Source organism: Eubalaena glacialis, chromosome 8, assembly GCF_028564815.1.
Source record: "Eubalaena glacialis isolate mEubGla1 chromosome 8, mEubGla1.1.hap2.+ XY, whole genome shotgun sequence".
Taxonomy (NCBI): Eukaryota; Metazoa; Chordata; class Mammalia; order Artiodactyla; family Balaenidae; genus Eubalaena; species Eubalaena glacialis.
The window spans coordinates 110,735,121-110,760,516 of NC_083723.1; the positions used below are offsets into that span (position 1 = coordinate 110,735,121).

The window sequence follows — 25,396 nt, forward strand, 5'->3', positions numbered from 1 at the left end:
ACACAGTTAATAAAATGAAAAGGCAAGCCACAGTCTGTAAGAAAATATTCCCAACACATATCCAACAAAGGACTTGTATGCAGAATATATGAAGAATTTCTACTAATCAATATTAAAAAGAAAAAACCTAACTAAAAAATGGGCAAAAGACTTGAGCAAACATTGCTTCAAAGGAAGATATATAATGGCTAAAGAACATGTGGAAAAGCGTTCAGCGTGGGAAATGAAAATTAAAATCACAATGACACATGACTTTACATCTAGGATGGCGAAAGTTTTTTTTAATTTAAAAAGGCTGACAACTCCAAATAATAGAATGTAGAACTGGAACTCTAATACATTGTTTGTGGGAGTGTAAAATTGTGTAACCACTTGAAAAAAGATTTGGCAGGTTTTGGGTTTTTTTTTTTAACAAAGGAAAATATATGTCTACCCTGTGACCAGCAGTTCCACTCCTAGGTATTTATATTAGAGAAATTAAAATATATGCCCTCAAAAATAGTTGCATATGAATTTTCATTTTCATATTTATTCACAATAGCCAAAAACTGGAAACAACTCAGAAGTCCATCAGTAGGAGAATGGATAACCAAACTATGTATAAGCCATACAATGGCATACATATCAACAATAAAAAGGAAAAAAAAACCCTGGTAAACACGACATGGATGAATTCCAGAAACATTACACTGAGTAAGAGAGGCTAAAAACGGAAGACTACATGATATATGATTCCAGTTATAGGAAGTTGTAGGACAGGCAAACCGCTTCATGGTGACAGAAATCAGTGGTTTTTGGAGGTGGGTGGTGGGGCTCGACTTGGAAAGGGCAAGAGGGAACTTTCCAGGATGATAAAAATGTTCTATACCTTCATAGGTGTATTGGTTACATGATTATATATATATATATATATATTTTTTTTTAAATGTGATGGAACTGCACTTTTTTTTTTTAATTTATTTTTATTTTTTGGCTGTGTTGGGTCTTCGTTTCTGTGCAAGGGCTTTCTCTAGTTGTGGCAAGCGGGGGCCACTCTTCGTCGCAGTGCGCAGGCCTCTCACTGTTGTGGCCTCTCTTGTTGCGGAGCACAGGCTCCAGACGCGCAGGCTCAGTAGTTGTGGCTCACGGGCCCAGTTGCTCCGCAGCATGTGGGACCTTCCCAGACCAGGGCTCGAACCTGTGTCCCCTGCATTGGCAGGCAGATTCTCAACCACTGCGCCACCAGGGAAGCCCATGATTATATATTTTTTAAACTCATTGAACTGTACAGTTAAAATCTGTACATTGCATTATATGTAATATGTAAATTTTACTCAATTTTAAAAGTAGCCACAATTCTCCATCCATGTATCCTTACCCTTTGAAATACCATTTTGCATCTCCTTCCATGAAGAGGTGGCCCCATCCCTTGAATCTGAGATGGCCTTGTGACTTGCTTTAGCCAGTTTGAGTGGGGCAGAAATGATAGCATGCCAGTGTTGACCTAGGCTTCAAGAGACTATACACTTTTGCTTTCTCCTAAACCCTGTCCACCCACTATGGAACAATTCCTAGCTAGCTTTCTGGATAATGAGAGTGAAGCAGAGATGAGCTGAGGTTATCCTAGATCAGCCAGCCCCCAGCCAAACCTGCAGCTGATCAACATACATGAGTAAACCTAACCAATACCCGAAGAATCACCCAGCTGAGATAAATAAATTCTTGTTTTATGTCACTAAGTTTTGGGGAGGTTTCTTATGTAGGAAAAGCTAACACATATACCAAAATGGCTTAGAGTTCAGGCTCTCTGTAGTAATAAACCATGGCCCATGGGCCAAATCTGGCCCATCACTTATTCTGAACCTTTTATTCAGCATTGAAAAGTGGAACATAAATTAATCTTGTGAAAGGAACACTTTTTTTTTTTTAAACATCTTTATTGGAGTATAATTGCTTTACAGTGGTGTGTTAGTTTCTGCTTTATAACAAAGTCAATCAGTTATACATATACGTATGTCCCCATATCTCTTCCCTCTTGCATCTCCCTCCCTCCCACCCTCCCTATCCCACCCCTCTAGGTGGTCACAAAGCACCGAGATGATCTCCCTGTGCTATGCGGCTGCTTCCCACTAGCTATCTATTTTACGTTTGGTAGTGTATATATTTCCATGCCACTCTCTCACTTCGTCCCAGCTTACCCTTCCCCCTCCACGTGTCCTCAAGTCCATTCTCTACATCTGCATCTTTATTCCTGTCCTGCCCTCAGTTCTTCAGAACCACTTTTTTGTTTTTAATATTCCATATATGTGTTAGCATATGGTATTTGTTTTTCTCTTTCTGACTTACTTCACTCTGTATGACAGTCTCTAGGTCCATCTACCTCACTACAAATAACTCAATTTCGTTTCTTTTTATTGTTGAGTAATATTCCATTGTATATATCTGCCACATCTTCTTTATCCATTCATCTGTTGATGGACACTTAAGTTGCTTCCATGTCCTGGCTATTGTAAATAGTACTGCCATGAACATTGTGGTACATGACTCTTTTTGAATTATGGTTTTCTCAGGGTATATGCCCAGTAGTGGGATTGCTGGGTCGTATGGTAGTTCTATTTTTAGTTTTTTAAGGAACCTCCATACTGTTCTCCATATTGGCTGTATCAATTTACATTCCCACCAACAGTGGGTGCAAGAGGGTTCCCTTTTCTCCACACCCTCCCCAGCATTTATTGTTTGTTGCTGTTCTGATGATGGCCATTCTGACCCGTGTGAGGTGATATCTTATTGTAGTTTTGTAGTTTTGATTTGCATTTCTCTGATGATTAGTGATGTGGAGCATCCTTTCATGTGTTTGTTGGCCATCTGTATGTCTTCTTTGGAGAAATGTCCATTTAGGTCTGCTGCCCATTTTTAGATTGGGTTGTTTTTTTGATATTGAGCTGCATGAGCTGCTTGTATATTTTGGAAATTAATCCTTTCTCAGTTGCTTCGTTGGCAAATATTTTCTCCCATTCTGAGGGTTGTCTTTTCGTCTTGTTTCTGGTTTCCTTTGCTGTGCAAAAGCTTTTAAGTTTCATTAGGTGCCATTTGTTTAGTTTTGTTTTTATTTCCATTTCTCTAGGAGCTGGGTCAAAAAGGATCTTGCTGTGATCTATGTCATAGAGTGTTCTGCCTGTGTTTTCCTCTAAGAGTTTGATAGTGTCTGGCCTTACATTTAGGTCTTTAATCCATTTTGAGTTTATTTTTGTGTATGGTGTTAGGGAGTGTTCTAATTTCATTCTTTTACATGTAGCTGTCCAGTTTTCCCAGCACCACTTATTGAAGAGGCTGTATTTTCTCCATTGTATACTCTTGCCTCCTTTATCAAAGATAAGGTGACCATATGTGTGTGGGTTTATCTCTGGGCTTTCTCTCCTGTTCCACTGATCTATATTTGTTTTTTGTGCCAGTACCATACTGTCTTGATCACTGTAGCTTTGTAGTATAGTCTGAAGTCAGGGAGCCTGATTCCTCCAGCTCCATTTTTCTTTCTCAAGATTGCTTTGGCTATTGGGGTCTTTTGTGTTTCCATACAAATTGTGAAATTTTTTGTTCTACTTCTGTGAAAAATGCCATTGGTGGTTTGATAGGGATTGCATTGAATCTGTAGATTGCTTTGGGTAGTATAGTCATTTTCACAATGTTGATTCTTCCAATCCAAGAACATGGTATATCTCTCCATCTGTCTGTATCATCTTTAATTTCTTTCATCAGTGTCTTATAGTTTTCTGCATAGAGGTCCTTTGTCTCCTTAGATAGGTTTATTCCTAGGTATTTTACTCTTTTTCCTTGCAGTGGTAAATAGGAGTGTTTCCTTAATTTCTCTTTCAGATTTTTCATCATTAGTGTACAGGAATGCAAGAGATTTCTGTGTATTAATTTTGTATCCTGCTACTTCACCAAATTCATTGATTAGCTCTAGTAGTTTTCTGGTAGCAGCTTTAGGATTCTCTATGTATAGTATCATGTCATCTGCAAACAGTGACAGTTTTACTTCTTCTTTTCCAATTTGGATTCCTTTTATGCCTTTTTCTTCTCTGTTTGCTGTGGCTAAAACTTCCAAAACTATGTTGAATAATAGTGGTGAGAGTGGGCAACCTTGTCTTGTTCATGATCTTAGTGGAAACGATTTCAGTTTTTCACCACTGAGAATGATTCTGGCTGTGAGTTTGTCATATATGGCCTTTATTATATTGAGTAAATTCCCTCTATGCCTACTTTCTGGAGGGTTTTTATCATAAATGGGTGTTGAATTTTGTTGAAAGCTTTTTCTGCATCTGTTGAGATAATCATATGGTTTTTATCCTTCAATTTGTTAATATGGTGTATCAAATTGATTGAGTTGCATATATTGAAGAATCCTTGCATTCCTAGGAAAAATCCCACTTGATCATGGTGTATGATGCTTTTAATGTGCTGTTGGATTCTGTTTGCTAATATTTTGTTGATGATCTTTGCATCTGTGTTCATCAGTGATATTGGCCTGTAGTTTTCTTTCTTTGTGACATCTTTGTCTGGTTTTGGTATCAGGGTGATGGTGGCCTCGTAGAATGAGTTTGGGAGTGTTCCTCCCTCTTCTGTATTTTGGAAGAGTTTGAGGAGGATAGGTGTTAGCTCTTCTCTAAGTGTTTGATAGAATTCGCCTGTGAAGCCATCTGGTCCTGGGCTTTTGTTTGTTGGAAGATTTTTAATCACAGTCTCAATTTCAGTGCTTCTGATTGGTCTGTTTACATTTTCTATTTCTTCCTGGTTCAGTCTTGGAAGATGGTGCTTTTCTAGGAATCTGTCCATTTCTTCCAGGTTGTCCATTTTATTGGCATATAGTTGCTTGTAGTAATCTCTCATGATGCTTTGTATTTCTGCAGTGTCAGTTGTTACTTCTCCTTTTTCATTTCTAATTCTGTTGATTTGAGTCTTCTCCCTTTTTTTCTTGATGAGTCTGGCTAATGGTTCATCAATTTTGTTTATCTTCTGAAAAAACCAGCTTTTAGTTTTATTGATCTTTGCTATCATTTCCTTCATTTCGTTTTCATTTATTTTTGGTCTGATCTTTTTGATTTCTTTCCGTCTGCTAACTTTTTGTTCTTCTTTCTCTCATTGCTTTAAGTGTAAGGTTAGGTTGTTTATTTGAGATGTTTCTTGTTTCTTGAGGTAGGATTGTATTGCTATAAACTTCCCTCTTAGAACTGCTTTTGCTGCATCCCATAGGTTTTGGGTCATCGTGTTTTCATTGTCATTTGTTTCTAGGTATTTTTTGATTTCCTCTTTGATTTCTTCAGTGATCTCTTGGTTATTTAGTAGTGTTTTATTTACCTCCATGTGTTTGTATTTTTTACAGATTATTTTCCTATAATTGATATCTAGTCTTATAGTGTTGTGGTCGGAAAAGATACTTGATACGATTTCAATTTTCTTAAATTTACCAAGGCTTGATTTGTGACCCAAGATATGATCTATCCTAGAGAAAGTTCCATGAGCACTTGAGAGGAAATTGTATTCTGTTGTTTTGGGATGGAATGTCCTATATATACCACTTAAGTCCATCTTGTTTAATATGTCATTTAAAGCTTGTGTTTCCTTATTTATTTTCATTTTGGATGAGCTGTCCATCGGTGAAAGTGGGGTGTTAAAGTCCCCTGCTATTATTGTGTTACTGTCAATTTCCCCTTTTATGGCTGCTAGCATTTGCCTTATGTATTGAGGTGCTCCTATGTTGGGTGCCTAAATTTTTACAATTGTTGTATCTTCTTCTTGGAGTGATCGCTTGATCATTATGTAGTGTCCTTCTTTGTCTCTTGTAATAGTCTTTATTTTAAAGTCTATTTTGTCTGATATGAGAATTGCTACTCCAGCTTTCTTTTGATTTCCATTTGCATGGAATATCTTTTTCCATCCCCTCACTTTCAGTCTGTATGTGTCCCTAGGTCTGAAGTGGGTCTCTTGTAGACAGCATATATATGGGTCTTGTTTTTGTATCCATTCAGCCAGTCTGTGTCTTTTGTTTGGAGCATTTACTCCATTTACATTTAAGGTAATTATTGATATGTATGTTCCTATTACCATTTTCTTACTTGTTTTGGGTTTGTTTTTGTAGGTCTTTTCCTTTTCTTGTGTTCCTGCCAAGAGAAGTTCCTTTACCATTTGTTGTAAAGCTGATTTGGTGGTGCTGAATTCTCTTAAAGAACTTTTGCTTTACTGTAAAGGTTTTTTAAAATTTATTTTTGGCTGCGTTGGGTCTTCATTGCTATACACGGGCTATCTCTAGTTGTGGCAAGCTGGGGCTACTCTTCGTTGTGGTGCCTGGGCTTCTCATTGCGGTGGCTTCTCTTGTTGCAGAGTATGGGCTCTAGGTGCGCGGACTTCAGTAGTTGCGGCGCATGGGCTTCTGTAGTTGTGGCTCACGGGCTCTAGAGTGCAGGCTCAATAGTTTTGGCGCACAGGCTTAGCTGCTCCGTGGCATGTGGGATCTTCCTGGACCAGGGCTCGAACCCATGTGTCCTGCATTGGCAGGTGGATTCTTATCCACTGTGCCACCAGGGAAGACCTCTGTAAAGGTTTTAATTTCTCCGTCAAATGTGAATGAGATCCTTGCTGGGTAGTGTATTCTTGGTTGTAGGTTTTTCCCTTTCATCACTTTAAATATGTCCTGCCACTCCCTTCTGGCTTGCAGAGTCTGCTGAAAGATCAGCTGTTAACTTTATGGGGATTCCCTTGTATGTTATTTGTTGCTTTTTGCTTGTTGCTTTTAATATTTTTTCTTTGTATTTAATTTTTGATAGTTTGATTAATATGTGTTTTGGCGTGTTTCTCCTTGGATTTATCCTGTATGGGACTCTCTGCACTTCGTGGACTTGATTGACTATTTCCTTTCCCATATTAGGGAAGTTTTCAACTATAATCTCTTCAAATATTTTCTCAGTCCCTTTCTTTTTCTCTTCTTCTTCTGGGACCCTTATAATTCGAATGTTGGTGCATTTAATGTTGTCCCAGAGGTCTCTGAGACTGTCCTCAATTCTTTTCATTCTTTTTTCTTTATTCTGCTCTGCAGTAGTTATTTCCACTGTTTTATCTTCCAGGTCAGTTATCTGTTCTTCTGCCTCAGTTATTCTGCTATTGATTCCTTCTAGAGAATTTTTAATTTCATTTATTGTGTTGTTCATCATTGTTTGTTTGCTCTTTAGTTCTTTTAGGTCCTTGTTAAACATTTCTTATACTTTCTCCATCTATTTCCAAGATTTTGGATCATCTTTACTATCATTACTCTGAATTCTTTTTCAGGTAAACTGCCTATTTCCTCTTCATTTGTTTCATCTGGTGGGTTTTTACCTTGCTCCTTCATCTGTGTATTTCTCTGTTTACTCATTTTGCTTAAGTTACTGTGTTTGGGGTCTTCTTTTCGCAGGCTGCAGGTTCCTAGTTCCCACTGTTTTTAGTTTCTGCCCCCAGTGGGTAAGGTTGGTTCAGTGGGGTGTGTAGGTTTCCTGGTGGAGGGGACTGGTGCCTGAATTCTTGTGGATGAGGCTGGATCTTATCTGTCTGGTGGGCAGGACCACGTCCAGTCGTGTGTTCTAGGGTGTCTGTGAACTTATGATTTTAGGCAGCCTCTCTGCTAATGAGTGGGGTTGTGTTCCTGTCTTGCTAGTTGTTTGGCATAGGGTGTCCAGTACTGTAGCTTGCTGGTCATTGAGTGGAGCTTCGTCTTAGCATTGAGATGGAGATCTCTGGGAGAGCTTTCACCGTTTGATATTATGTGGGGCAGGGAGGTCTCTGGTAGACCAGTGTCCTGAACTCGGCTCAGGTCTGACACCCAGCCAGAGCACCAAGACCCTGTCAGCCACTCGGCTCAGATGAAAAGGGAGGAAAGGGAGGGAAAAAAAAAAAAGAAAGAAAGTAAAACAAAATAAAGTTATTAAAATAAAAAATAAATATTAAAAACAAAAGTAATAAAAATAAAGAGAGCAACCAAACCGAAAAACAAATCCACCAATGATAACAAGCGCTAAAAACTATACCAAGAAAAAAAAAAAAACAGACAGAACCCTAGGACAAATGGTAAAAGCAAAGCTATACAGACAAAAATCACACGAAGAAACATACACACTCGCAAAAAGAAAAAAAGGAAAAAATACATATATAAATTTAAAAAAAGGAAGAGTGCAACCAGATTTGATAAACAAATCTACCAACGACAATAAGCTCTAAATTTTAAACTAAGATAAACATAAAACCAGAAACAAATTAGATGCAGAAAGCAAACCTCAAGTCTACAGTTGCTCCCAAAGTCCACTGCCTCAATTTTGGGATGATTTGTTGTCTATTCGGGTATTCCACAGATGCAGGTTACATCAAGTTGATTGTGGAGATTTAATCCGCTGCTCCTGAGGCTGCTGGGAGAAATTTCCCTTTCTCTTCTTTGTTCGCACAGCTCCTGGGGTTCAGCTTTGGATTTGGACCCGCCTCTGCGTGTAGGTTGCCTGAGGGCATCTGTTCCCTGCCCAGACAGGACAGGGTTTAAGTAGCAGCTGATTAGGGGGCTCTGGCTCACTCAGGCCGGGGGGCAGGGAGGGTATGGAATACGGGGCAAGCCTGCGGCAGCAGAGGCCAGCATGACATTTTAAGAGCCTGAGGCACACCATGTGTTCTCCCGGGTAAGTTGTCCCTGGATCACGGGACCCTGGCAGTGGCGGGCTGCACAGGCTCCCGGGAGGGGAGGTGTGGATAGTGACCTGTGCTCGCACACAGGCTTCTTGGTGGCTGCAGCAGCAGCCTTAGCGTCTCATGCCCGTCTCTGGGGTCCGCACTGATAGCCGTGGCTCACACCCGTCTCTGGAGCTCGTTTAGGCAGTGCTCTGGATCCCCTCTCCTCGTGCACCCCGAAACAAGGGTCTCTTGCCTCTTAGGCAGGTCCAGAGTTTTTCCCGGACCCCCTCCCATCTAGCTGTGGCGCACTAGCCCCCTTCAGGCTGTGTTCATGCAGCCAACCCCAGTCCTCTCCCTGGGGTCTGACCTCCAAAGCTGGAGCCTCAGCTCCAAGCCCCCACCCGCCCTGGCGGGTGAGCAGACAAGCCTCTCAGGCTGGTGAGTGCTGGTCAGCACCGATCCTCTGTGCGGGAATCTCTCCACTTTGCCCTCCGCACCCCTGTTGCTGCGCTCTCCTCCGTGGCTCTGAAGCTTCCCCCCCGCCACCCCCTGTCTCCGCCAGTGAAGGGGCTTCCTAGTGTGTGGAAACCTTTCCTCCTTCACAGCTCCCTCCCAGAGGTGCAGGTCCCGTCCCTATTTTTTGTCTCTGTTTTTTCTTTTTTCTTTTGCCCTACCCAGGTACATGGGGAGTTTCTTGCCTTTTGGGAAGTCTGAGGTCTTCTGCCAGCGTTCAGTAGGTGTTCTGCAGGAGTTGTTCCACGTGTAGATGTATTTGTGGGGAGGAAGGTGATCTCCACGTCTTACTCCTCTGCCATCTTGAAGATCCCTCTGTTTTCTCTTTTTCTCCAGATTGGACCCCTTCTAATACTGAGCGAATGTACATCCCAACAGGCCTGGATATAGAAACCCTTTATCCAAGCTCCAAGGAAGATGGTTTACCTAGCTGAAGATGGTGGGTACATAATGAGACATGTTGCTATAAAAAATAACTTGGTACCTGGGCTAATCTCTTAGTTATATTTGTTCTGCTGTTTATAGTGGAAATTGCAAATTACCAGGAAGTCCCTGACTCCACAAACATGTCTGGTTACATATTAATCCAAATGTTGATTCAGTGCTAATTATGTTCTTGAAGGTGCATATTGCAGCTTATGCAAACTTGCTTTAAGATAAAGCATCATGTTGACCATGAGAATGAAGAGTCTTATTGAGATGGAATTAAGCTTTGCATCAGTTTTCAAAGATAAATCCAGCGGAGTGCTCTGCAACTATCATTCCCTTTCCATCTATAGGTCATGTTCATGCAGTCTTTCAGATGGTTTATTTTCATATTATGCCAGTTTGATGCATTTCTTGGGACTGCATTCTTGAAAAGAGGAAAATATCCCACATTGCAAATAACATCTAAGATTACATCTCAGGAAAGTGTTCTTAACACTCAGGATTAATAATTGCACCTTGAGAGCTCTGGTAATGCAGAATCTCTGCTTCATGATAGAGTATGCTAATAATCAAACATAGAAGTCTCAACCTATATTCTAAACTGTGCTGCCCCTGAAGCACCAGCGTAAGGAAGTATGGGACTCCTGTACAGTTTCACCGTCACATCCTATGGAAAAACCGGAATGAACTTTTTGGCCAACCCAATATCTTAGACTATATATTAAAGATGACTTCCAGGAAGCAAATGTATTTTATTTAAAGAGCTGGCAAAACAGAGAAATTCACGGGGATTCCTTCTTATACAGTAAGCAATTACAGAAATCATATACTCATGCATTTTTAAGCAACTGGGGTGAGAAAAGCACCTCTGATTTTTTATATTTGATTTCAAATATTTATACAGCTAATGTACCTCATAACTTTCACACATAAATGAGATCTAAGTAGCTGAGGTGAGTCGGTCAAGGTCTTGTCAGGAAGTGGATGGCATACATAGAGTAATTTAAGAAACTTTAATGAAAGGATAACTTACAAAAGGGTGGACAGAATTAAGGGAGACTAATAAGGGATGGTGAAGCAACATAGAATTGTCAATAGAGCAGAACCATTATTTCTCCTAGGCCTGAAGGGGTAAGAGAACAGAGTGGTTTCCAAACCTGTAGCTGTAGGAGAAGGAAGTCCCCATACAACTGAGTATATAGAATTCTGGGTTCACATTTTTTTCTTTTAAATATTTTTCTTTCTTTAAAGATATTATTCCATTGTCTCATGACATCTGTTCTCTTTAGTAAAAAGTCAGCCATAATTTATATCATTGTTCCTTATATGTGATGTGTTTTTTTCTGTTTGGCTGTTTTCAGCAATTTGACTGTGACCTGCCTAGATTTGGTTATCTTTATATTTATCCTGCTTGGAGTTTGCTGAACCTCTTGGATGCATAATTTAATAGGGTTCTTTTTTTTCCGAATTTGAGAAATTTTCAGCCATTATTTCTTCACATATTTTCTCCATAATATTCTTTCTCTTCTGTCCTTTGGAATTCCAACTCCAATTCCATATGGTAGATTTCTAGCTATCTCCCACATGTCACTGGGTCTTTGTTCTTTTTTTCTCCTCTGGCCTTGGGTTTGGATAATTGTATTCATTTGTTTTTAAGTTCACTGAGTCTTTCCTTTGCAATATTCAGTTTCTCTTAAGCGCATCTGGTAAATCTTTCATTTCCGTTATTGTACTTTTTATTTCTAGAATTTTCATTTCATTCTTTTTATAGTTTCCATTTCTTTTTTTTTTTAGATTACTTGATCTGTTTATTCACTATCTCTATCTTTTCCTTTAAGTATTTTAACATATATTCAAAGTTCGTCTCTGTTAATCGTACCATCTGAGTTATCTTGGGGTCTGTTAAATATTTATTGGATCACATTTCCTTCTTCTCTGTGTGCTTCATAATTTTTTTTATCATATGTGGGAAATTGTGAAAGTTATATTGTAGGAGTTTGTATTATGTTTTTTAAAATTATGTTGAATTTTTTTCTGGTAGGCAGCTAAATTGCTGGCAAATCATTTTGCTTCCTTTGGGATTGGTTTATTTTTTTATAAAAACATGTCTGTTTTCATTTTGTCCTTAGTCCTAGGTCATGGCCCTTACTCCTGAATGTGGTTCTTATGCCTAATATACAACCTTTCTAGAGTCACGATTGAATGCCTGAGGTGCTCAGTGAAGTCCTTGTATTCTGGATAGGTTGGAATTTCAATATATCCTAGAATGTTTATCCTCTGGTATCTCAGTCCCACAGTAGCACTCTGTCCTATCTTCCTTAGTCTTATCCTGTGCTTGTAGAGCCAAGCCTTCAGCCAAGGACTGGGGAACCACCATGTAGACTATTGAAGCCCTCCCTCTACGTCACGTTCTTCTCTCTGGTACCCAGGGTACCAATTTCAGCAGCCCCAGGCAACAATCTCGCCTCCTCAGCTCAACATGACTGTTATGCTATCCTTAAGTGCCATCTTCCTAAGAGGTAAAAAGTACCCCCAGGAAGAAAACAAGAATTAAACATGGGCTTATTTCGTGTATTTACCTTCTTTCAAGAACCATATGTAATTCTGGTCTTAGTGTTGTCCAAATGCATGAAAACAGTTAATTCATATTTTTTGTCCAGTTTTATAGTCATTTACAGTGAAAAGATGACTTCAGGACCAATTACTTCATTATAACCAGAAGTAGAGTAAGTATTTTTACTGTGAGAAATATATGAATTTATTTCAGGCATTGCTTTTCTAGTCTAAATACTTAGACTTTCTTATTTCAACATAAACCTATATGCTAGTGTCAAATTATGTTAAAATTTATAATCCTTAGTGACACTTCAGTTATACTGTAGTTCCAAACTCTATGCAGAATAGCCTATATACTTTAGCTATGGCTTGATATCTTTATGGTTTCTCAACAGCCTACAAAGAGCCTTGTTTTGTGTATTCCCAAGTTGGGGGCAACCAAACACCCTTGAAGCAGCCTGTGAATAACTGTGATGATACTTTGATGTTTGAAGCAAGGTTTGAGAGTGGTAATCTACAGAAGGTAGTCAAAGTGTAGGTTTTAATTATTTTTATTTGAGGAGCTAGACTGTCAACTATTTATTATTTCCTATATTAGATACATTAGTTTTAGTATCCTTTACTGAACTATAATTCCTTGAAGTATAGATGCTACTTAGAGATTATTGTAAGGGGGTAGGTATGGAAGGTTCTGGATTCAAACAATTTTGAGAACTATGAATTAAAGTTAAACAGGTTTCTGTAATGTACATTTTCAGTATGCCAATATGAATTGTCACACACACATACACACACACACACACACACACACACTGCTTCTCAAACTTTTTAATGGAGTAGTTCTTCAGATGAGTGTTCTGTAAAACGTGCTTGGGAACATGCCTGCAATCCAAGGATATTCTTTTTTAAAAAATTTTTTATGAAAAATTTTAAACATACACTTAAATACAGAGCATAATACAGTTCTACATTAACTGTCATATACCCGTCACCTAGATTCAATGGCTCTCATGGTTTTACAACATTCATCAATTCCTAGTTCACTGTTTATAACTACACACACAAACACATATACACACACAATAAGTGCATAATGCTGATAGAATAGGAAGTACCTGGTAAAAAAAGTCAACTAACCAGGTAAAATTGTTAGATATATAAGTAATATACTAATGAAATTATTTTTGCCTTTATTTAAGTATCTTCAATGACTAAGTATGGGGGATGCAAAGTTATGAAATAGTTCCTGTCCTCTCAGAGTTTACAGTTGTGTAATCCATATGCTCATAGTAATTTATATATGTTTTTAACCTTTCTTAGTGATAGGTATTTCAGATTCCTAGAGTTAGAATCTAATATAAAACAGAAATATATGTCTGATGTAAAAAAAGAAACATTGGACTTTAATTCTTAAAAACTTAAGAACTCTTTAATCACTTCTTTTATAGGAAACATAACTGGGTTGGCATATATAATTTTTGTCAAATGCCCATTTTTTAATGTGCTCTCTCGAATTACAAAGGAATAAAAAGGCTTTAGAATTAGCATAGAAGCAGTTTCGCATCCAATAAAAGAAAAAACTTCAAAACTGATTTTTTGCAATTACTTGCTTATTGGACATTGCCTAAATAAATGTTGTTTCCCAAATAAAAAGCTTTCTGTGAATAGGTAATTTATTATTTGTATATTTATTATTACTTTTATTATTTAATTTAAAATTGAATGTCATTTTTACATTTTTATGTGCTTTTTTTCCTTCCTTTTTTTGTGTCTTAGGGCAGAATATGAATACCAGCTGACTGTGCGCCCTGACCTGTTCACAAATAAACACACCCAGTGGTACTATTTCCAAGTCACTAATACCCAAGCAGGAATAGTCTACAGATTCACTATTATCAATTTCACCAAGCCTGCTAGTCTTTATAATCGGGGTATGCACCCACTGTTTTATTCTGAAAACGAGGCCAACGCTCATAATATTGGCTGGCAGAGAATAGGAGACCAAATGAAGTATTATAGAAACAACCAGGGGCAAGATGGGCGCCACTATTTCTCTCTTACATGGACATTTCAATTTCCACACAATAAAGATACCTGCTACTTTGCTCACTGCTATCCATACACTTACACAAACCTGCAAGAATACCTTTCTAGCATCAATAATGACCCAGTACAGTCAAAGCTTTGTAAAATACATGTCTTGTGCCACACAATTACTAGGAACATGGTGTATGTTTTAACGATTACTACCCCCTTGAAGAACAGTGAGTCAAGAAAGCGAAAGGCCGTGATTTTGACTGCAGGGGTGCATCCAGGAGAAACCAACAGCTCTTGGATCATGAAGGGCTTCCTTGATTATATTTTAGGAGACTCAAGTGATGCACAGTTGCTCCGGGACTTTCATCTTCAAGGTGGTACCCATGCTGAATCCAGGTGGTGTGATTGTGGGAAATTATCGGTGTTCCTTAGCTGGATGGGATTTAAACTGTAACTATACATCTCTCCTGAAGGAATCATTTCCTTCTCTTTGGCATACCCAGAACATGATCTGTAGGTAAAATAAGCATCAAATTACCCTCTGCTTATTTAGTAAACTTGGTAGTAAGAATTTTGCTCCCACAATCCCACTCATTTTACTCTAGGTTTTCTTAAGATAGTTTAACTATAGCTACTTAATTTTTTTCCTCATTCTTCCCAACTCTGCTTCTGTACCTTTCTGGCATTATGCCACTACATTCACTAGCTTTCTTTTAAATAATGAAATAGACTCTAGAACATTTTAATGGCTTAGTGAAAATGTATAGTTAAATTTGCCTATCCTAAAATTTGGTTTCTTCCTAAAGTTAATGGTAGCACTGATGTTTACTTTGGGATCCTTGAATCCCTACTACGTGAAAATTAATTACATCTACAGAGCCTTCTGGCACTATGTTGACCATACATTGCTCTATGATGAGTCTTTTGATGACAGGTTACATATTTATTTAAACTTACATGAATAGTCTTATTTGCCCCTGGAAAAAATGAACAGCTTTAAATTTTCTAAAGAATCAGAACAGTAAAATGCACATAGTATTTAAAGCTTTGTTGAATTACTGGGTGAATTCTTTAATAGATTCAAGTAATAACAATCAGGAATAGGCACTGCTAGAGTAGAAAGATTTATTGGAGTCAAAGAACACCCAAATCCTCTTAACCTTTTTGGTTAAGAATGTGGAGACTAGAGTGAAAACATATCAGATTGGAATCCCTGCTATATCATTTGCTAAGTGTGTGATCTTGAGCAATTTAAAAACAAACCCAAACCTGTTTTCTCATCTATAAAGTGGGAATAATAATGCTTACCTCACAGACAGGAGGATTAAATGAGAATATTACTACTAAAGTGCCCAGAATAAAGTGCCCAATATTACTGGAACATTGGAAGCTCTAAATGTATTCAGTGTTTCCGCAAATGTAAAAAGAAAAAAAGTTAATGAATTAGATATAGATGTAATAACTCTTCGTAAAGTATTTAGGATTGTTCAAATGTTACAATGATAAGTACTATTATAGAGAGTGTTTATATCCTCATCCAGCTCTGTCATCAGGGCCCCTAGTACAAGCATAAGAGCCCTGTTTCGAGGAGGAGGACCTCAAAGATACCTCCAGTCCCTCAGAGGAGCTGACAGGCTTCAGGAGCACCCAGCATGGCTCTAGTTATCTTAGTTCAGCCTCAGCTTTCATGTTAATCCTTTTATCTTTATAGACACATGGGGAGTGAAGTGCAGATCCCCACAAAAAGGAGTAAAAACTCTTGTTTTGTACCCCTCACAAATGTGGACTTCAGGATTCTCTGAAGTTATTTGGGAAATAACTTAAGTCATAAAGAGTAACCCATAACTTACTTATTTTCCTGGGGATGGCACACAATGAAAAGAGAGCTGAGTAAATGCAATGTAGTATCCTAGATTGGATTCTGGGACAGAAAAAGGACATTATTGGGAAAACTAGTGAAATCCAAATAAGGTTGGGAGTTTAATAGTAATGTGCCAACGTTGGTTCCTTAGTTTTTGACAATGTGCCATGGTTATGTAATATGTTAACATTAGGGGAAACTGGATGAGGAGTAGATATATGGAAACTCTCTCTACTATTTTGCCAGTTTTGTGTAAATCTAAAGTTATTCCAAAATTTAAAGTTTATTTATTTTTTAATAGAAAGGGAGCTGATGGGATGCCCATTAGAGTATTTATAATGTCTACTTAATGCTCTTTGACATTAAGGGTGCCTGGCCCAACCCAAGATGGATTACAGGCCAAGGCCCTTTGGCTTGTCTCTATGGAAGATATTTTATATGTCTTTGTTCTTCTTAAATTGCCTCATAAGAAGGTTAAGGCAGGAATCTATTCAATAAGTTTCAGAAAGATTTCCAAGAAAGAGAACTACTTTAATGCAATTAATTAATCATAGGCAGATAAATGGAATAAAAGTCAGTCACATACGTGTGGAAAGGTGAGAGGCTGTAAGTATGTCTAAGATTAAATATATTTAAAGTATTTGAGAATAACAGAGAGTAGATTTTAATATAGGATACTTAGTGTAAGATACTTAGAATATCTTAACTGTGGCTAAGAAAAAAATCCCAACTGTTTCTAAAGTGATTTAAATTAGTGTAAGATGAGAGACCCTATTATGCTGTTTGACTTCAAAAGTAGTAACATTTCTTTGGGATTTAATTACTTAGAGGTTTCTTTTGACTCACTTATAAGAAACCAAATGTTCATTAAAACTGGGGAAATGGTTTAAAAATGTACAGCATATCTCATTTAAGGAGCTAACTTGATAGTCTTACTTTATAATCTAGTCCTTTTCCTAAAAACTTGTAATGATCATTTGGTGACTTTATGTCAATTTTATGTTATCAGTTAGAATTTATTGGTCATCAAATGAAAAAGGGCAATAAATTAATACATGTAACAGACTTCAGCTTGGGATTTCACTATAGTTTAAAGAAGTATTGTTTTGGATAGAAGCTACACTTTGAATATTTCGATTTTAGGATTTAATATTTTGTTATAAAAGTAATACATTTCATGTTACTATAAATTGTTAACATTTGGTATTTATTCTTCCAGATATAACAAACAGTATATGTAATTTCAGTTACTTAAGTAATATAATAATGCTATATGAAGTTTGAAAATATGATATGAAAATAAAGGCAAAAATGCCAGTAATCCTACCACCTTAACACCACCACTTTTTCACCTTTTGAAAGCCTCTCTACTGGTTATATTCATCAGCCAGTTTGGGGGACTTATTTTTTATTACTTTAATATTCATTGAATGCCTAAATTATGCAGGCTAAGAATTGTGCTCTTGAGAAATGATTTCTTTAAATTATTTATTAGAAATTTACCAGAAAAACAATCGATTCAAACTTTGGTACTATTTTTCTCAAAATGATATTTACTCACCACATTACTCAAAGGTTAAATATTAATTGGCTTCAGCACTAAGTCATCAGGCACTCAATTTTTAACACATATTTTGGTACTTGTGTGCATAGCACTGTTGTAGATGTTTTGAAGCATTCCCTATCCATAACAAGATTAAATATCAAAAATATAAAAACTTACCTAGGCAAGTGCCAAGTAAATGGTACCAACATTAAGTGCTACAGGAGTTCAAAAAAAGAAAAGTCTGTGGGCTTGACTAGTCAGAGAGAAAGTGAGACGTGAGGTTGGTGTTGAGGGATAAGGGGTAGTATTTGCATTTACAAAGATGAAGAAAGAAGATACTTCAGTCAGAAAGAATCTATGTGAGAGCTAAAAAGCAAAGATAAGAGTGAGCTGTTTTCTGTGTACAACAAAAAAAACAATCAAAAGAGCAGAGATCTCCTCTTGGAGAAAGTCTTGGGAGTAAGGTAAATTTTGTCCTTATACTGGAAGGCTAAAACATTCATATTTTATATACAATTAATAGGAACTTACTGTAGGTGTTTAAAAATTATATGTTAATAATCATAAGAGGTAAGAAAAGAAATTGAAAACTAGGATATAAGAAATTCTATTTATTTGGATATTAGACTTGTTAATCCATAATTACAGCCATAGAAGAAAAATGCAGAGGTAAAATGTAGTAACTTGTTCTTTTTCTTCTTGGTAGATGGATGGAGAAACGAGAGGTTATTTTGTATTGTGACCTTCATGGCCACAGTAGAAAGAGAACATCTTCATGTATGGCTATGATGATAGTGATAGATGTAAAGCATTATACTAACAGCAACAAATCTTTCCACTTAGGCTGAGCAAAAATTGTCCAGATAAAGTAAGCACCTTTCATATTTTGACTTTTCCTTTACTACATGTTGCCCATGCAAGACAGCAAAATGGATAATCTTAGTCAGTAAACTGCTTTTTTATTTAGTTATTCTGATTGGTTTATACAATTGACCATAAGAAAGCAACTGTGTGAAATGTTTAATGACCAGTAATTTGAGATATGAAAAAAAATGCCCAATATCCTACCACCATACTTAATGATAAAAGACTGATTGTTTTCCTCCTGAGGTCAGGAACAAGGCAAGGATATCCACTTTTACCCCTTCAATTCAGCCTTATACTGGAGGTTCTAACAAGTGCAATAAGGGAAGAAAAAGAAAGAAAAGGCAGACAGATTGGAAAGGCAGGCGTGATTGTGTTCATAGAAAACCCATGCAATCCACAAAAACTCCTAGAACTAATAAGTGAGTTTAGCAGTGTCATAGGATATAAGGTTGACCCACAAAAACCAACTGCAGTTCTATATACTCCCAGTGAACAACTGGAAACCAAAATTTAAAAGAATATCATTTACCATCGCTCCAAAATAAGTGAAATACTTGTGACTGCAAAGGGATGGCACAAGGGAGTTTTTAAGAGGTGATGGAATTGTCCTATATCCTGATTTGTGGTAGTGTTTACACAAACCTAGACATGTGTTAAAATTCACAGAATGGAACACAAAGTAAATTTTTTAAATTGTAATTAAATTACAAAAACTCATTGTAGATACTGATGTTATAACAGTCCTTCAGGGCGACTTTCAGATTATCTTTCGTGTGATGATAAAGCATCTTTATTCGATTCTGAAAATCTACAACACTGATCTTCATTCCTAAACATGTTTAGGCTCCTTCCTATAGCCTTTTAAAGTCAACACTGTCAAGAATTCATCAGCTGGTTTTGAATGCATATGTTATATATAGATAAAAAATAAAATTTATTTCAGAATTTAAGTCTATAATTCTCAGAAATGTAAATATGTCATCCTTAAAATGAGTTATTTTCATTGGTCAGGATATAAAAGCTCCCGAAGCTTTAGAGAGAATTATTGCTTTTGCACAACTACTTTTTCATTTCCAACCTTACTTCCTATGAAAGACATTGTGATTAGAAAAGCAATGGGTCTCATTTTCATTTGCGTCTTTTCAGTTTTCATTCTCAGCTTGCAAGTTTAATATTCACAAGAGCAAAGAGGGAATAGGAAGGGTGGTAATGTGGAAAATGGGAATCAGGAACAGCTTTACCATGGAGGCCACTTTTTGTGGATCTACTCTGGGTAAGATCAAGTGTCCTCATTCGTGACTGTCAGAGCTTTAAACCAAAGAGACGTTTTTAATGTAAGATTAATAGTGTAGGCAACTGAATAGTGAGCACTTTCTTCCTACTTAGATACATACTGATATCTAATCAATTCTATAAATAGGATAAACAGACTCCCACTATATATCTCTATCATCATCTTCCTTTGTTTAGAAAAGGAAGTTTTAGCACATACATAGAATACCTAATTGGTTGTTTCATGAACTAATTGGTTGTTTCATGAACTAATCTTTAATTGCTTGTGTTGGGTTTTTGTTTTTGTTTTAGAAGGGGTTCCTACAGATGACTCTAATGATTTCAAGAAAAAGCAATGCTCATAAGTAAAAATATCAGGATAGAAATATCTTTAGTAGATTTGCCATTTTTAAGGCAAACTTAGACTGGGCTTTGATTTGTTGTCAATTTGTATTTTAATTGGTTCCTTGAACTAAAAAGTGTGCCCTAGTTCCATTTAAGAAGGCTTTTAGTCACATTTAATATTATCCTTAGAATGCCCCATATTAAGGTAATTGTCACATTATTAGAAAATGTATCAACTGAAAGGAAAGTGCTGGAAATCCACACTTGTAACTTCTGGCTAGTTTTTAAAGCACCTTGAAATTGTTATAACACTATTAATGATGATGAAAACATTAAAATATTTACCCAGGTTTTTCTCTAAGTGATAACTAAGGTGCTTATAACTGGTAACCAAGTATTCCATAACTTTCTTACTGAATTTTCTTCTGCTTTGCAATAGACTAATCTGTATTAAGTCACCCGTGGTCCAGGTGGTGGAGGGGGAACAAGGGAAAGCAATAAGCTGTTAAATGACCTGTCCCAGTGTAGAAAATCCAAAGGACAGAATATGGAATCACATCAGATGTTTTGTTTACACTTTGTTGTACAACTTAGGCCTACCTGCTAAGAAAAAATGTTTAAGTCACCTTCAAGGGTGGCTAAACTTATTGATGTTTTAGGTAATAAAAAAGAGGCACTCATTTCAACACAAAAGACTTGGAGTCGATGGGATATCATTTTTGTGATTCTCTCTTGGACTACTGTGATCCAGACCGAACCAAGGTAAGTAAAGTCCATTTGATGATACATCAGACTCCAGTCTCTCAGATAACATAACCTGCCTATGGGCCTACAGCAGTTTGTTCCTTTTAATATCCTAACAGTGTTCAGTGTTTTTGTACTTGATGTTCCAGGTATCTATAAATATTCAGTTTAATTAGGAAATAGTTATTTTATAATTAACTCATCTATCATTTTCCCCTAGTATTATCAGTGCCTGAAAGAATTAGAAGAAATGGAAAAACATATAAACTTGGAAAAAGTCCTTGATGATTCAGATACTTCTCTGAAAGAAATTACATTGGATCTAGAGTCTAGGTAAGTCAAGATGGTGGTAGTAATGTAATTTGCTGTGCTGTTCTACTGATACTATGCTCTTTATAATAATATGAGGATATAATTTTCAGTCTGTACTGAAAATCCTGGCTATAGGTGGAGGAAAATTTTTCCCATGCACATTACTTTAGCCAGACCTCATCAAGACTTCATTTATTCATTTATTCAGATGATATTAATTGAGCACCCACTATGTACTGTATATGAAAGACATATTCAAATTGTTTTTAATGCTGTCATTACCCACAGAGAACTGACACACTTATAGAGATACCATACAAATAATCTAAGTTAGTGAATAATAAGTGCAAAATTTAATGCCAAGGGAATGTTATTGAAAGAAGGAAGGTGCTAATTTTAGTGCAGTTCCTATAGGAAAAGCAGAACAAATATTTGATTCTTCCCCTTTATTTATAAATTTTCAGACTTTGAGTTAGTGCCCCTGTATTGTTTGCAGATAGAGAGTATCATTTTGAACTCATAGATTTGTTTATATTTGACATGTTCCAATCAATTTCAGTCATCATTCTTCTAATACTCTTATAATGCTTAGAACTACCAAACATCTATACCACCTTTGTAAACATTCTTCTTATAATTAGAACTACTTCTACCATTCCAATAAGATAATAAAGTAAAAGTAACAGTTGAAATCTTAAAATACCACCAAAACATTCTGTAAATTAAAATAATTTATTATTTTTTGTAGTAGCCATGGCTCTGACAGTTCAGAATCCAATGACTCTCAGACTGATCTTCTCAAGTTAAGTTCTCAGGTACGACTGAAAATTTCTGCCTATGATATGGATATGCCAAATAGGTACTCTTCTTATTATGACTAACAATCAGGCAAAAAAAAAGTTTGCAGTTGTATAATTATTATATATCATAATTGTTATTTTCTTACTATGTACCATATCCTTAAATCATAGAATTTTCTAACCTTAGGGTTTTTTATTTTTTTTTATTTTTAAATTATTAGCACCTTTATTATTTATTTATTTTTTTGGCTGTGTTGGGTCTTCGTTTCTGTGTGAGGGCTTCCTCTAGCTGCGGCAAGCGGGGGCCACTCTTCATCACGGTGCGCGGGCCTCTCACTATCGTGGCCTCTCCTGTTGCGGAGCACAGGGTCCAGACGCGCAGGCTCAGCAGTTGTGGCTCACGGGCCCAGTTGCTCCGCGGCATGCGGGATCCTCACAGACCAGGGATCGAACCCGTGTCCCCTGCATTGGCAGGCAGACTCTCAACCACTGCACCACCAGGGAAGCCCTAACCTTAGGGTTTTTTAATACTCTTGCTTATTGATGAGAACAGTTAAGATCCAGAGAGATTAAATTACGTTTCAAAAGCCACACCGCTTGTTAATGAGAGTTGGTAGCATAACATACATCACCTGACTGCTAGTCCTATATTCATTCATTCATTCATTTATTTATTTGTTTAACAACTACGTACTGAGCTCCAACTATGTGCTTGGGAATAGAGCAGTGAACAAAACAAGACAAAAATCCCTCCCTCTGTAACTTATATTCTAGTTGGTAAGTAAAATATATGATGTGTTAGATGATCAGAAGTGCCCGAGGAGGAGATAAGAGCAGGAGGATTAGGGACTTTAGGTGGTATTAGTACTGAATGTTTGTGCCCCCGCGCCAACCCTGACCTCCAATGTGACGGTGTTAGGAGGTGACTAAGACAAGCTAAGACAGTACTCTATTGGTACATGTTAGAAAATGCTGATATTGCCATGAAAGGACATCTGCAGGTGATTGTGGAGAGAGCTCAGAAAGAAAGGAAGAGAGCAGGAGAGTAAGTTTCCATCTTTTTAGACAATACATAAGTAATCATGTACAGATAAGGTCTCAGAAACGAAGAACACGTTACTGGACAATGGACAAAATGCAGTCCTTGCTATAAAATGGTAAAGAACTTGGCTGAATTGTGTTTGTGTTCTAGTGTTTTGTGCAAGGTAGAACTTGTGAGTGATAAAATTGTATATTTAGCTGAGGAGATATCTAAGCAAAGTGTTGAAGGAGTGGCTTGGTTCCTCCTGACTGCATACAGTTAAATGCAAGAAGAGATAAATGAACTGAAGAAGGAATTGTTAAGCAAAAAGGACCCAGAACATTGAAGTCTGGAAAATTCTCAGCCCATCCATAATCCAAAGAATGAGAATGTGTGTTCAGAATAGAACAGTAAGTGTGTGGAGGACCAACCATTTGATAAGGAGATGAGTGTGGGTATGAACCATGGAACTAATCAGCCACCCCAGCAGGAAAACTGCCAGTTTGAACTGAAGGGGAGAGCCACAATTTTTAAATGTTACACTCCATTTGTAGTTATTATAAAATATTGGCTATACTCCCCATGTTGTACAATTATCCCTGTAGCTTATTTTATACATAATAGTTTGTACCTCTTAATTCCCCACCCCTGTATTGCCCCTCCCCCCCTTCCCTCTTCCCACTGGTAACCACTAGTTTGTTCTCTATATCTGTGAGTCTGCTTTTTTGTTATATTCACTAGTTTGTTGTATTTTTTAGATTTCACATATAAGTGATATCATTATTTGTTTTTCTCTTTCTGAGTTATTTCACTTATCATAATACTCTTCAAGTCCATCCATGTTGCTGCAAATGGCAAAATTTCATTCTTTTTTTTGGCTGAGTAGTATTCCATTGTGTGTGTGTGTGTGTGTATATGTGTGTGTGTATATATATATATATATATATATATATACACACACACACACATACATGTCATCTTTATCCATTCATCTGTTAATGGACACTTCCTTAGGTTGCTTCCATATCTTGGCAATTGTAAATAATGCTGCTGTGAACATTGGGATGGATGTATCTTTTCAAATGAGGGGTCTTGTTTTCTTCAGCTATACACCCAGGAGTGGAATTGCTGGGTCATATGGTAGTTCTATTTTTGAGAAACCTCCATACTGTTTTCCATAGTGGATCCACCAATTTACATTCTCACCAATAGTGTACGAGGGTTCCCTTTTCTCCACATTCTTGCCATCATTTGTTATTCATGTTCTTTTTGATGATAGCCATTCTGACAGGTGTGAGGTGATATCTCATTGTGGTTTTGATTTGCATTTTCCTAATGATTAGCAGTGTTGAGCATCTTTTCATGTACCTGTTGGCCATCTGCATTTTCTCTTTGGAAAAATGTCTATTCAGTTCTTCTGCCCATTTTTTAATTGGGTTGTTTGGATTTTTGTTTGCTTGTTTGTTCTTTTTCTTTCTTTCTTTCTTTTTTGGTTGTGTGGCATGTGGGATCTTAGTTCCCTGACCAGGGATCGAACCCGTGCCCCCTGTGGTAGAAGTGTGGAGTCTTAACCACTGGGCCACCAGGGAAGTCCCGGGTTGTTTGTTTTTTTGATGTTGAGTCATATGAGCGGTTTATATATGTTGGATGTTAACCCTTTATCAATCATATCATTTGCAAATATTTTCTCCCATTCAGTAGGCTTTTTGTTTTGTTTATGGTTCCCTTTGCTGTGCAAAAGATTTTAAGTTTAAATAGGTCCCATTTGTTTATTTTTGCTTTTATTTCCTTTGCTTTAAGAGATAGATCCAAAAAATATTGCTACAATTCATGTCAGAGTGTTCTGCCTATGTTTTCCTCTAGGAGTTTTATGGTTTCCAGTCTTACATTTAGGTCTCTAATCCATTTTGACTTTATTTTTGTATATGGTATTAGTGAATGTTCTAATTTCATTCTTTTACATGTAGCTGTGCAGTTTTCCCACCCCCACTTGGTGAAGAGATTCTTTTCTCCATTGTATATTCTTGCCTCCTTTGTCGTAGATTAATTGAGCATAAGTGTGTGGGTTTATTTCTGGGCTCTCTATTCTGTTCCATTGATGTATATGTTTATTTTTGTGCTAGTACCATACTGTTTTGATTACCGTGGCTTTGTAGTATAGTCTGAGGTCAGGGAGTGTGATTCCTCCAGCTCTGTTCTTCTTTCTCAAGATTGTTTTGGCTATTGGGTTTTTCATGTTTCCATACAAATTTTTAAAATATTTGTTCTAGTTCTGTGAAAAATGCCATTGGTATTTTGATAGGGATTGCATTGAATCTGTAGATTGCCTTGGGTAGTGTGGTCATTTTAACAATATTAATTCTTCTAATCTAAGAACACAGTGTATCTTTCCATCTGTTTGTCTCATGAATACAAATTTTAAAAAGCCCTGA

The 25,396-nt window shown here is 37.0% G+C and overlaps 1 protein-coding gene across 1 annotated transcript in view; it reads left to right on the plus strand.

Moving 5' to 3' along the window:
- The window catches only part of AGBL3 (AGBL carboxypeptidase 3), a 120,813-nt gene that overhangs the window by 40,162 nt on the left and 55,255 nt on the right, over positions 1-25,396 (plus strand). Inside the window, 11 exon segments of the mRNA XM_061198260.1 lie at positions 9,511-9,592; positions 9,594-9,613; positions 12,555-12,693; positions 13,936-14,556; positions 14,558-14,713; positions 18,310-18,359; positions 18,362-18,471; positions 19,617-19,753; positions 20,759-20,849; positions 21,052-21,164; positions 21,892-21,958. Of these exon segments, the coding sequence (XP_061054243.1) occupies positions 9,511-9,592; positions 9,594-9,613; positions 12,555-12,693; positions 13,936-14,556; positions 14,558-14,713; positions 18,310-18,359; positions 18,362-18,471; positions 19,617-19,753; positions 20,759-20,849; positions 21,052-21,164; positions 21,892-21,958 (1,586 nt within the window).